The sequence below is a fragment of the Phaethon lepturus genome, unplaced genomic scaffold (genome assembly GCF_000687285.1).
Source record: "Phaethon lepturus isolate BGI_N335 unplaced genomic scaffold, ASM68728v1 scaffold25158, whole genome shotgun sequence".
Classification (NCBI taxonomy): Eukaryota; Metazoa; Chordata; class Aves; order Phaethontiformes; family Phaethontidae; genus Phaethon; species Phaethon lepturus.
The window spans coordinates 10,706-23,990 of NW_010557637.1; the positions used below are offsets into that span (position 1 = coordinate 10,706).

Sequence of the window (13,285 nt, forward strand, 5' to 3'; positions counted from 1 at the left end):
TAGCAGAGTCCCTCGAGCTGGGCTTCCCGCAGTGTCAGGTCACGCTGCTGCGCCAGCTCCCTCCCTTCTGCAGCCAACAGCCCATCACAGGGAGCAATTTGTGATCAAAAGCTTGAAGGTCTAGTTTATTAATTAACTCAAAGTCAGATTCTCCCTGCTTTCCCCTTCCTGTTAACCCTTCTGGAAAGCCTTTCCAGAGACTTTGTTCCTACCCCTTTCTGCAAATACCTACAGCCAGATCATTTCTTTGAACTAATGAGAACTTTTTTTTTTTTTTCCCTTCAGCGTTCCTAGAAACGCCAATCCTTCAGCTCTGCTCATCCTTTGCTCTTCTCATCAAGGCTGTAAACCTCAGCTCCCTCCTGCACACACTCCCCAGCTCCCAGCAGAGCCACTCCTCCAGGCTTTTCTAACCCCATTAGAGTTTAACAGAGCAGACAACAGCAGCTCAGAGGCCGTGATAGCCATCACACCCTTCCTCTGGCATGATTGACTCCCTGCCCAACCCTTCACCTGCCAGCCATGAGGGCGGGTGAGGGACTCTCACCCTTGCAGCCCCCGCCTGCCTTTTGGCATGGGGGATGTAGCTAGGTGGGTACATCAGCTCCCATCCTGCAGTTAACAGAGTTGATCACCCACAGCGTAGGCACCCGCACCTTACCAGCAGCCTGCAGACTTCCCTGCCCAGTGCATGGGAAGAAGTGGCCATTCCTAAATGGTACCTTACATTGAGAAGGGAACTTCCCAGAGGTGGCCAACATAAATTACTGACCGGAGCAGCATCCCTGAATTCCCAGACCTCTCGGGAGACTGGATGTCCTGTCAGGAAAGTGCCTCCATCTACTTTTCAATCCAGACCTTCAAGTCCTACTCAGATGTACCTGGCTGTATGTAGGCTTTGAAAGATCACTACCAGTAAAAGTAAATATTTCAACTTCAAGCCATTGCTGTTGTCACTGTGGGGCCTCTGGCACTACAATACAGCTCAAGTGTTTACTGGAGAGATGGGAAATGGGTAGCTGGTCCTCCAAGCTGTGAATTAGGTGCCTGTCCTGCCCTTCCCGCTCCCAGGGCACAGGCTGCACTAGGAGAGGAAGCAGGGACCACAGCTTATTTGCTTATTTTCTCTGGTGACTGTTTAGGTAAAACATGCAAGCCGTCCTGATGGGCAGACCCAAACGCAGTACTCTCATCTGTCAGCTCTCCCTATTTTGAGGACAAGTGCCATTGTCCCCAGGACCCTCTTGAGATGGGTGGTAGCACCATTTCTGCCAATGCTTTGAGAAGCATGCAGCTGAGGTCAGCCTTTCTGAGAGCTCCCGAAATTATCTGGCGAACCTAGGAGCCCTCACAGGTACCTGACTGAAAAGCAGGGATGGGTTTTGATCACAAAACAAGTATCTCCTGTTTTGCTTTCAGGAACCCAACCCCTTATCTGAGCACAGCTGGGAGAGGCTGACGAAACGGGAGGCATGGCCATGCTGGATGTGCCAGCAAGCGTCCCCCTCCGCGCGTCCCCCTCTGCGCGCGCTGCCTTTGAAGACGGCAACAAACATGAATGTGACTTTCTTTGAGCTTTTCTGTCTCTGCCCTCAGCCCCACATCTCTCACGACGTGCTCAAGCTGCCGCAGATGATCCCTGCACTACATTCAGAAGTAATTAGGTGTACAGAGAAGGGTGAAACTACAGGCGGTTTTATGTTCGAAATGAGTATAAACAACTGATTTGGGGGAGTTTTGGATTCTGAGAGCTCTGAAAAAAACCCACATTTTGATGTGCAAGTTGTTAGAGGAAAATGTGGCTGAGATGGTGACAGGTCCTAGGATTAAAATACTCTCCCAAATTATTTCCCAGAGCTACCCAACCCCCACCAAATTAATGACAGAACGCTGCTTTAAGGTAAATACGCTGCTCACAGGGTTCATGGCAAAGTGGGAAGGAATCTGACTGATTCCATATAAGGGTGGAAATCTGCTTCAACACACAGGAAAGGAGAAACTTCTTAGCTACCATGGTCTTTTTCTATCAGAATTTTATGCGTAAAAGTAGTTTTCTACTCTATGGGAAGATCTGCTGGCGCATGGGGGAAGGGAGTAGCCCATGCCCAGAAGCACTCTGGTCATCCTGTCCAAGGGCACCCTTACACTTCCGTCCCTTTAAAAGGGATGATGAAAAATTATAAATTTTTTTTAACAGATCCAATGAATTTGTGGAAAAATACTGCCTAACCTGTCAAGGTTATCAGCATACTGCTGTCAGTGATGCTTTTATCTCTTTGCTTTAAAAAGGCTGCATCCTGAGACGGGGAGGGTGGGAAGAAGAGAAAGAAGAAGTTGATTACTGAACTGGAGAAAAAGAGCTAGTATTTAGCTGAAGGCAGAAAAAACTCCTCAGAGTGACTATCATAATAATTATGTGACAAACTGTCAACCTGTAGCTCAGTATCCAATGAACATATCTGCTGATTGTGAAATGAAGTGTGCACCTAACAAGGCAAAGGCACTACAAGGGGAGGAATGATATAAAAGACAGAAATAAAATGCAACTCATGACGGCTGTCCGCACATTTCGAATTTGTGAAGTTTGTGCTAATCTCCAAAAGTGCTGAAGGTAGAACTGGAACGGACTGATATTCTAATAGTATCTCAGTATATCATTACGGAGTGATTTTTTATTTTAGTGTTCAGTGTTTTATCAATAAAATATACCTCTAAAATATATGTGTGAGAAAATACGATGCTTGCAGGGAATGAGGCTGGGTTCTGACATTTCCCAGGATGCTGTTTTGGGGAGAATCACCGGGACATGCCTCGGTGCCGGGCATCCTTGCGCACCACCCTGTTGCCTCTCATTACAACTCTCTCCTTGGCAGGAACGCTACACCTGGCATGCTCACAGGGACGTCTCCCTGTGAATATTTTTGGTAAAAAGCATCAAAGCCAAAAGCGCAAACAGCCCGGGAAGTGTAAATATAGTCTCTGCAATGCAGGTGCATTGGATTCGCTCAATGAGCTCTGCAAGGGGATCGTTGGTTTGGGTTTTTTCACCAGGGAAAATATACATTATCTGAGCTCTTTCTCTGTTGTCACCGCCTTGTCACATCCTGATTTTGCATACTCTCCCCGTGGCAGCTGTAGGAGAAGCAGCAGGAGGAAGATCAATGCTCATCTTCTGCCTTCCCAGCAGCGGAACTTTTTTGAAAACTGTAAGCTGAACACCAGCCTTTAGGGAATGCTTGGAGATAATAAGTATCTAATGATAACAGGGACTTATTACCTTGAGGAGACAATGACTTGTTCTCCTTTGGAGGCAAAATGGCTAACTACGAAGTATCTGAGGAATTGTAACTGTAAAGTATCTCTGTGAGGCCTGTGTCTTTTTTTCCACCAGTACACCCAGTATGACCTCAAGACTTCCATCTAGTTAATGGAACAAATAACACCATTTTCACTGAGCCAAAGTGGCTGGAGCTGTCATCAAAAGAGTGAGAAACTTTTGAAGTTAAAAACAGCCCAAAAGGCACATAAACCTGGGACTGAGCTGGACTGGAAATGATCCACCTGAAGAGCACAGAAAAAACTTGATTTTTCCCATAGACATACTAATGACGATCTATTGCCGGTGGGGCATTTTCGTTGTGCACAAATGAGTTAGGAAAGAGGATGCTTCAGTTTGGAGGAAACTCATGACTTGATGGTAATGAAGAGGGATTTATAGGGTGGTAAAAAAATATTCCAGAGTGTTAAGCATCTCATGCCCATATGACCATATGAATCTGGGAATATCTTGATTTTGAGCCTGTTTCATTGCTACTGGTCATGAGGGTCGTGCCTGAGCCGGCAGGTGAGAGCTACCGAGAGCAGCACGGACAGCGAGCGATGCTGGAAAATCTGTCCAAAGGTGTTTATCACAATAGAAAATAAATTAGATTGGTCCAATCCCTCCTCATGGGTTACTCAAGGCTTAAAAAAGGCAGTAACTATAAATATGCCATCTGACTATTTGGAATTGATTTAGTATGTCACAATCTGTTACTCTATTTCTGAGACGAGGCCCAAAAAAAAATTTAGAAGTACAGTTTCAGAGCTTATTGTCGTTTGCTTTAAGGAAAATTTCTGTAGTTTAATCTTATGATCCTAGAAATGATGTTAGCAGTTTGGGTTTTCGGAAACCAATAAAACATTAAGATGGCAGATGGTGTGCAGGCTCAGCAGAGATAAAGGTTGCATGACTGTGTTAGGAATAAAACATAAATGGTCTCATTCATTGTGTTTGGTGGGTTTTTTTGGTTTTGGGGAATTTTTATATATTTTTTTTTTACAATATAAACCTTGTAGGCACATCTGCATCACATTTTATAATGCAATAAGAAAAAAAAAAAGGAGCTTCTTATATTGCTGACACAGTTTCTGAGACCAGATGACTGTCAAAATAATTTAAATTAAAAAAACTGCTTACCAACTGCTTACCAGTCAGAGAGAGGATATTTGATCCAGTGGACAGATTGAAGTCTGGGAACCCAAGGGCTAATGTCCTAATCCTGACAATAACGTCTATGAACAACGTAGTTCTCCCTAACTAAAATGAGTTAATATCACTAACCAAGGTGCTTGAAAAACTGCAGAAGAAAAACATTCAGTGTTATTAATTGTTGAGACAGAAGTCATATTCCTTTGCTTATTAAATGCATCAAAAATTCTTTTCAATCTCAAGATTTATTCATAAACATTTTTAAAGCCTAAGCCCCCAAATTCTCTTTCAATGGTGGAAAAAAGCCCTCAACAACCCAGATCAAGAGGAAGATGCATAATTATATGTTTTTTTCTTCAAGAAAAGCTATAGCATACGCTGTTTATTTATTACAGGTCTTTTGCACTGTCACTGCTTTTACAAGGGACTCTCCTGAGCAGCAGTCATTGCCTGAAGAGAGCAAAGGTTTCTATGCTGGGATTAAGGTAATGCTGATGGCCCCGATTTACTGACTTGTCTAGCGTATCCCCGGGGAATATTTATACCTTATCTGGCACGGTCTGAAAAGCAAGACATGGAAACATAAGCCTTGATCATCATAGCCAGTGCTGCTTTTATTTTCACTTTGAGAAAATGTCTTAATAAATTATATGGCTTTCAGTCTGTTTGTAAAATGCCCTAAAGCACCCGTCAGCACTGTGTGCAGGTGGTGACACTGATGCAGCACCAAGAATGTGCAAAACTACATCTTCGAGTAAATACACCCCAAAGTGAGTGGTTATGCATGATGGGAAGACAGAACCACACAGAATCACAGAATCATTAAGGTTGGAAAAGACCTTTAAGATCATCAAGTCCAGCCATCAACCCAACAGCACCATGCCCACTAAATCGTATCCTAAGGTGCCACGTCTACATGTTTTTTGAACATTTCACACCTGCAAGGGTGCAGAATTTTGTTGTAACTAAACCAGAACAAAGTGAAGACAAAAATTAACTTTTATCCATCATCTTTGTACGGTCAGGCACTACAAAAACCAAATTGCTGAAGAAAAAGTCACACTGAGTGCAAAAAGCAGGGCTAATCCCGCTCAAGGATAAGACTGTCAGTCTGGCAGTCCAGGAGAAATTAAGATGTTCTGAGTATCTAAGCTTCATGCCTTCATGAATGGTGTTTGAAAAACCTGGCAGCCCATTCTGTGTGACGTTTGAAGACATGGCAGGGAAGAGGAATCACACAAAACTTGCACTCACCTTGCGCCTGGGGCGGAGTACAACCATAGAGTCCATGACCATGAGGGAATGCCGTACGTTAGGCCATGCATATTGCTGGTATTTCTCCCAGTGCATTGCAATAGGAACTCCTTTTAACTAGGTATATTCAAAATTAATAAATCCTGTGATGTCATGCTATTTTCAGGCTTAATAAAAACCTGTTTTGAGAATAGGAGATAAGAAGCAATTAGATGCTATATATGACAAATGCAAACATTTTCTTAATTGCCAAGACTGTTAAAGTATTTTAACAACATTTTCACCTTGTAAAGTTGAAGATCATTATTACAAAGATTATTGTTATGAGGATCATTACAAAGATTATTATTATTTTACAAGCAATTATACCTTTTCGTAATTGATTATGACTACTCAAAATTTCATAAATATCAGTATTGCCTAATTAATCTGACAAAATGATCTAAAAATTATTTTTTTATTTCCAGTTTTTACCAGAATCATTACAAATTGCAGAGGATGGCAAAGAGCACGTTTTGACCGTTCTGAGCACTGTACCCATTGCCTGTCCCGGGCATGACGATTCCTGTAAAATTACTTTGCAGCTAAGTACTGAGGATTTGGGTAAGAGTTCTACATATTGTTATTGAATTAATGTGATTACTTCTTCATGTGTTTATGTTATAATGAATGCCAATAGAAATGATAAGACTAAAATAACAACAAAGGGCAAAACCCATAAAATCAACAAACTAGGCCATATTTTTTTTGCAAAATAAAATAAATTACAATATCACTCATTTTTTGCGGAAAAAAAATCTGACTAGCAATAAACTGAATGGTAGTCCATTGAGACTTATGGATGAAATAACTATGAGTAGAAGAACTTATTTTAAATTCAAGAAATATAAAATTCCATTTTAAATTTTTGAAGCGGCAATAGTCTTAGCTAGAATAATTTCATTAATTACCAATAAGAAGCTCACCTGCAGTAAATGTGTACTGAAACCTTTTTTTTTCCTCTGGCTTACAATTTTTGTCTAACTTAATACAGAAGAAAAAAATTATTCTCATGTTTCTATATTATTCTCTTTCTAAAGGTATTTTTTTTTTACATTGACAACGTCACTTAGAAAATTCTTGTCGTTTAATCAGTAGATGCTTTGAGGAAAGGTTATTCTGGTGACTATCATGCCTAACCAAGGGTGGCATATATATATTTACTTTCCATTTGCACTAAATAAAACACCCAACCTTTTTTCCAACACCTCCATAGGTGGCTCAGTGAGAAAAATGTTTGAACATAGGATTACAGCCACGTTTCTCTACCCACAAAAAGCCAGCTCAAAAAAAAGTTGGCAAAACCTAGATAGTTGCTGATATTTTTCCCTTTCTAAATCCCCCTCCTTTCTCTCCCCATCATCAGCCAAGTGCTTAGACAGAAGAAAAAATAATTCAAATGATATTATAACACAATGATCTTAAACTGAACGGCACCTTATGGCTCCAGCAGCTGTGTTGGCTCTCGTACATGGAGTACTTTCTGTTTCTCCATGGCTCCGTGCTGCTCTGTTCTATGTATTGCTCTTGGCTTGGAGTCTCTGCCGGTCCATCAGGCAAACATCCGCTGAGCTCATGGGAACAGATTTTCTTAGATATTGAGGTAGCTAAGAACACAGGCTGGTGTGTGGTGGGATGTCCCCACAGCCTTCAAGCAACTTAGACACCTACCATTTATGAGGAACAACTGAGAATTAGTCCCATAAGCTATCAAGGTAATTTTTTTAACTTCCATTTTTTTAGGCATCGATATAGCCTTTCAACATCTCGGTGAGAATGAGTGCATGGTCCAGGAGCTCTCAAGTCGGGGAGGCTGAGTTCGATAGATGGGACTGAGGTAGACCCCTTGCCAGGGTCTTCTCCAGTCCCACAACAGGCATTTGACTGGAAGAAAAAAGGGAGGCAAGATTTACAGAAGCAGCTTTATTTTCAAGCTATCTATGGGCTTGACCTGTTGGTCCCAGGATGGAGGTACAACTCGACCAATTAACAAATCTTTGAAGGAACTTTTCACTGAAGTGGAAAATTTCCATTAGTTTTAATCAACTCATTTCTGCAGCTTACACTAATTACCAGCTCTAGGCCCTGATTGCTCCATCCTGAGGCTATTTCCTTGGATGACACTTGGGCCATTTATGATCATGTGAAATATCCGTATATACTTAAGGATGACTACCTGCTGCTGTATGTTTGCACAACTGCATGTCTCTTTTGTGCCTTTAATGTCTGTAGGGTCCGTTAGTTTATCTGAAGGAACACTGTGGGCTTCTGAAAAATGTAATGTCGGCCACAGTGCTCTAAACTGAAAATAAAAACAACTTTAGCTGAGATCCGTTTATACTGAATAAATTAACTGACAAGCTCCTTGTCTGACTGAATCCATATAACAACACAGTTGTGCTAATTATGTAGGGAATAAGTGATAAGAAAGCTAATTACAAGCACAGAAATATCTCTCTGAGTTCAGACAATATCATAATGAATGCCAAGGCACAGCAGAGCCACCGGAGTTCAGCTTCTGTTAAGTTTATCATTACTATTTTGACAAGATGACTTTCTTTGATTTTAAACTTTTGTTCTGGGTTGTGAGCACAGCTCATGGGGCTGTAATGGCAATAACTATTCCTCATGGAAACCTCCAATTTAATTGAATCAAGAACCTTGAAAATGAGCCAGGACTTTTCTACAAGATGTGAGGCAGCCTTTAAGGATTTGGTATGAGAGATAATATGCTATTAATATTTGTAGGTTTTTAGTTCAGTTCCTATAGAACTCTACAGGGTTAATTTAAATTATATTTTATGAGTCTTTTCCATAAGGATTATTTGATCGTGTTAGAAATACCATCTTAAAATACTTGAATGCCATTTCCTATAAATTATTAAAGAATTCTACAAATGGAGAAAATGATACGAAAATTTAATTTTTTCGTATTAGATTAATTCCATTGACACTATTTTTAGAACTTTGTTCTTTTCAGATTATAATTATTGATCTGGGACAGGAAACTAAATACTGGGCCCAAACAAGAGAAACGGACACTACTAGTCTTGCACTTAGAAGTCCCTTTAGGAAAGACAGGATGTGCAGAGGCAGAGCTGAATGAATGACTTGGGTTGCTATTGCCATATTGATTTTATCACTAGCCATCACTTCCTTTCCCATCACAGACAGTACTACCATAGTTTGTTAGTTTTCTGCATTCTTTTAGTGAATTTATCCTCACAATGCCTCTGTGAAAGACAGAAATAAAACTACCACCATTTTACAGGTTGGAAAGTGCAGCACTGTAACCTAGCTAAGCCAGAACTACAAACAGAAATCTGCTGCATTTGCTTTCCTGTCATGGATCCAAAGTTCACTATAAAGTAACTCAAGAACACTCCCTTTCCAGATCAAAAATTCCGTTTCTTTTAAATTAAATAACTCCCAACAGATACCTCCTTATAATAAAGCTAGTGAAAGACAAACGTTGTCCAGAAACACAGATTCATCTCTCTCTTTGTCATGAGAACTACTCATCTTCATTCCCTGGGCATGGACCCATAAAGATAAGACAGTCATTCCAGAAATATTAGCACCTGTGGAAAGAAAAGCACCACTGAGTTTTAGTAAACTGTCTACTGCAGAGGGAAAAAAAAAAAGCACAGTAAAATGTGCAGAGGGATGCCAGTGGAGTCAGTCGCAACCATCCTCGCGCAAAACCCATCTGGCTTCAAGGCATGTGTGTCCTGGGACGTGAAACACTTGCGATGGACAGTAAACAGAGTACGGGCAACTGTTTGGATACCTCTTGTCAGACTCGGTCTTCGTGTTCATTTTAGATAGCCGATTACCGGGGCGCCCAGACATCGCCCTTTCGGCATGCCAGGTGGATCTGCTGCGAGCGCCCTGCTCGGGGAGCAGCTGCGCAGCGGCCACGCTGGCGGTGACGGCCGTGACAGACTTCGCTCAGGACGGGAACCGCGTCAGCCGCATCCGAGCTGAGCCAGTCGGACGGAGGGATTTGCTTTGGAGGGCTTACACACCAAAGGATGTGAAGGTCGGGTCCTAAAATAATTCGGAAAACGTGTCAAATTTAAATGGGAGGTTTAGTACTGCAGAAAACAACAATAAAACTTAACCATATAAACATTTGGGGACTGCCGTTAGCAGAGTAAACCAAAACAGCTTCTTTATACACCAAGAAAATGAAGAAAAAAGCCTCATGCTTTAAAAAATTTAGGTTTGATTATTAGTCAGCACATCAGTAAGGCCAACAGCTGGATTATAGATATAACCAGGTGCGCTTGTGTATGATGGAAGAGGAGAGAGGGAGAACCCGGGCTGGGGAATGAGCACCTTTTTGAGAAGGAGGGAGAGGGAAACTGAGGGCTTGGAAAACAGTTTCTGAACAAGCAGAGGAAAGGCAGTACCTCAGTGATGAGAAAGGAGAACCGGGAGTCAGCAGCGCCGCGTTCCAGTTGTGACTGCCAGGAATCACTGGGACACCTCCGACGACACAGGCGGCTGCTCCGTCTCTTCATTTATCCCTGTACAAAATGTCCAAAATTAAAATAATAAGACTCAATCAGGGAGGCAAGCCATGTTTTCCCTGCCTAGAAAGGAGTGTAGCGAGCAGGGACTGGCCCGCTGTCTGTGAAGTTGTTTTAGGACCTCGGCTGGGAGTTTTGAGAGCCATAATCCCACCACCCAAGAGAATAAACCAGAGCATGGATTTGACTCAGCTAAATTTCTCAGAGCAGTGGCACATCCAAGCTGGTATATTTTAAGTAACTGAAAACAAACCCCCAATGAAATCTATAATTTCACTGTCCTGATTTTTGTGGATTTGCTCATGAGAGAACGAGATTAAACTGGACCAAAATAATTTTTGCCTTCAAAGGTAAAATGCCAAGCACATGACTATATCCTTTCCTCTCCAGCATAGGCTTCTTTTAAACTTTTTAAGGTTCTTAAATCAGAGATTGCAGCTAATATCATGTAGTACACTCACATACCTGTATTTTTTCTTGAAGTTACAAATGCTTCCATTAAAATACAAAAATGTAGCAAGTGTGAAATGGAATTAATCAATTTTAATAATAAATTCTACCTATCTTGGTTAAAACTTGATCTATGGAAACTTATTAGACATTGCCTTCCCTCCTTTCCATTTCCCCGTTGCTGCTTTGCAGTTAATTAGAGGTGTTTTAATGTAACAGAGTTCCTGCAACATATCAAGGAAAAATCCATATATTAAAATCCACATAATCTTTAGTCCTTCAGACTTGTTCCAATAGTTTTGATTTATCTGAAAATTGAACGGCAATGGTGGGCAGAACATCCTGACCCACTCAGACACCCAATAAAGTGGATTTCTTCAGAAAACGACTGCCAACAACTACTTCTTGCATCCTCTGCTGGTATTATGCAAGAAAATAGCAGAGCAAGAAGGGCCACATAGATCTGTTCTTGCAAAGGTTTTACTTAGGAAGGTTGCGGCCATGGAGAAAATGGGAAAATTCTGAGACACTTCTTTATATCACACTGTAGATACAATTGACCTCAGATCAAAATGCTGCTCAAAGAGATGTTCAGTTTTTCATTCCTCAAGACCATCACTTTTAACATTTGGGGATGCCAGACACTGGCGGGTGTCTAAGCAGTGTCTCTGGGCAACAGTTAAATGGCATTTTGAAATACAGCTGGTGTATTGCTGCAGGTGAAGAATTTTGTCTAGGAGTGTGGTTCTATCTTCACCCTCTTATTCATTTATTTAATTTCACCACTGTTCCTAAAAGCTAAGTTCTGTTTTGTCACTGAAAGACAGCACAAGGATATAGCGGCCATTATTCTTCCCCGCTCTGCAAATCATGGCAGAACTAACCCAATTGCACCTCTGGTTTTCCCACGGGCAAAAAGCGAGCAAAGAATTAACAGCCCTGGCCAAGAAATCAGCCTGGCAGGCTGGATATGGGAAAACCGTAATACTTCATCACTCCCACCAGTACGATTGGGAGCTCTTCATATTGCAAATCACTACAGGATCCAGTCTTGCGTTTCTGAGAACTGGATAGCAGAGTATGAAAAAACACCATCTGGAGCAGATACGGCAATGCAGGCCCAGCGCTGCCCAAGACATTGCAGCTTCGAAGGGAGTTGCCCTTCCCCTGGCCATCGCAGGCATATCTGCTCCTTGCAGGGCTCCAGGACTCTCAGACGCTGGCTGCGACCCAGCTTGTGACCAAGCGACCAAGAGCTCGTGCAGCTGAAGGTCTCTGTTGCTATATTACATCCTTTCCTCTTTTATTCCCATGCCAAAAGCAGACAGCTCCAGCAGCCTGATTTGGGCCTTTGTCTCCAGCACCTGATCAATAACCTGCACATTCAATGTATAAATCAGCCATTCATATGTTGTATTAGGAAATTTAAGGTCAAATTGGGGGACAGGCAGTGACTACTACTAAAATATGCTAATGCTATTTAATTACAGCATACTTTCCACCATACTTCAGGCATTAAAATTAGTACAATTTAATGAGCACTCTACTCTCTTGATAATTTCAGTTGAATGATCTACTTCTTAGCAGAAAATTTTAATGAAAAAGCTTTGCTTTTTACCAGATAAAGAAAGACAGCGCATTACATCAGGTGGAATAGGAGCACTTTGAACTCCCTTATTGCATGTGATTAAACTCCGTTGTTTGAAAGCAAAGCCTATTTTGTACCCATTCGCAATCATGTTTTAGAAGTCAGATTTTAGTCTGTACTTGACACATGAATCCTGCCCCTAATGTTTTGTGAGGAGCAGTAATGAAGAAAAACTGCTGTGTAGACTGTATTCATTACACATTTCATTTTAACTAGGTCACAGTTCGAGACCTCCCAACAGGGAACTGCTACTCCTTCACTGATCCACACATTATCACATTTGATGGATGGTGAGTATTCTACTTTGAAATAATTTGGCTCAATTACTGCAGTTTTCGGTTTCTGGATGTAGCATGCATTTGGTTTTACATTAGAATATCAAAAGAGCATTGTACTAGTTTGCTTATAGTGATTAACGTAGTGCTTCAATAACATACATGATTTCCTTCCAGCTGTTTATGTTCCTTTGAACAAAAGGACTAGAAATGGATTAATCTTGAAGCAGCAATGGTTTTGAGTCTGAATAATTTTTACAAGACAAAGGTCAGATTCCAAAATGTTCTTCAAACAGAACCCTCACGACTGACTTTGAGAGCGTGTCTAGATGATGTGGCATCATGTCAGCGACACCCCAGTTCCACCCAAGTGAGCCATTACGTCCCTGTAGCCACACAGCACACATGGTCCTTCCCAGCAGTTCAGCAACACCTGACGCAATGTCACTCAGCCCAAAGATGCTCTTGCATTGTTCTACTTCCAGAGCTGGTTTATGCACAGCTGCATCTCTGCATGGAGTTGACAGTCATAACCAAACCCCCAAAAAACATAAAGATGGCCGTACAGTCTCAGATAAAAGAAGTCCAGAAATGCGAAGTGGCAAATATCAGG

At 41.6% G+C, this 13,285-nt stretch overlaps 1 protein-coding gene across 1 annotated transcript in view; it reads left to right on the top strand.

Annotated features, from left to right (window-relative positions):
* LOC104625237 (von Willebrand factor D and EGF domain-containing protein-like) overlaps nucleotides 1–13,285 on the top strand; it is a gene marked incomplete at both ends in the record, with an annotated part of 90,937 nt that overhangs the window by 9,436 nt on the left and 68,216 nt on the right. Inside the window, 4 exons of the mRNA XM_010292813.1 lie at nucleotides 4,867–4,956; nucleotides 6,193–6,328; nucleotides 9,589–9,806; nucleotides 12,614–12,687. Coding sequence (XP_010291115.1) covers nucleotides 4,867–4,956; nucleotides 6,193–6,328; nucleotides 9,589–9,806; nucleotides 12,614–12,687 — 518 coding nt within the window. The remainder of the gene's footprint in view (nucleotides 1–4,866; nucleotides 4,957–6,192; nucleotides 6,329–9,588; nucleotides 9,807–12,613; nucleotides 12,688–13,285) is intronic.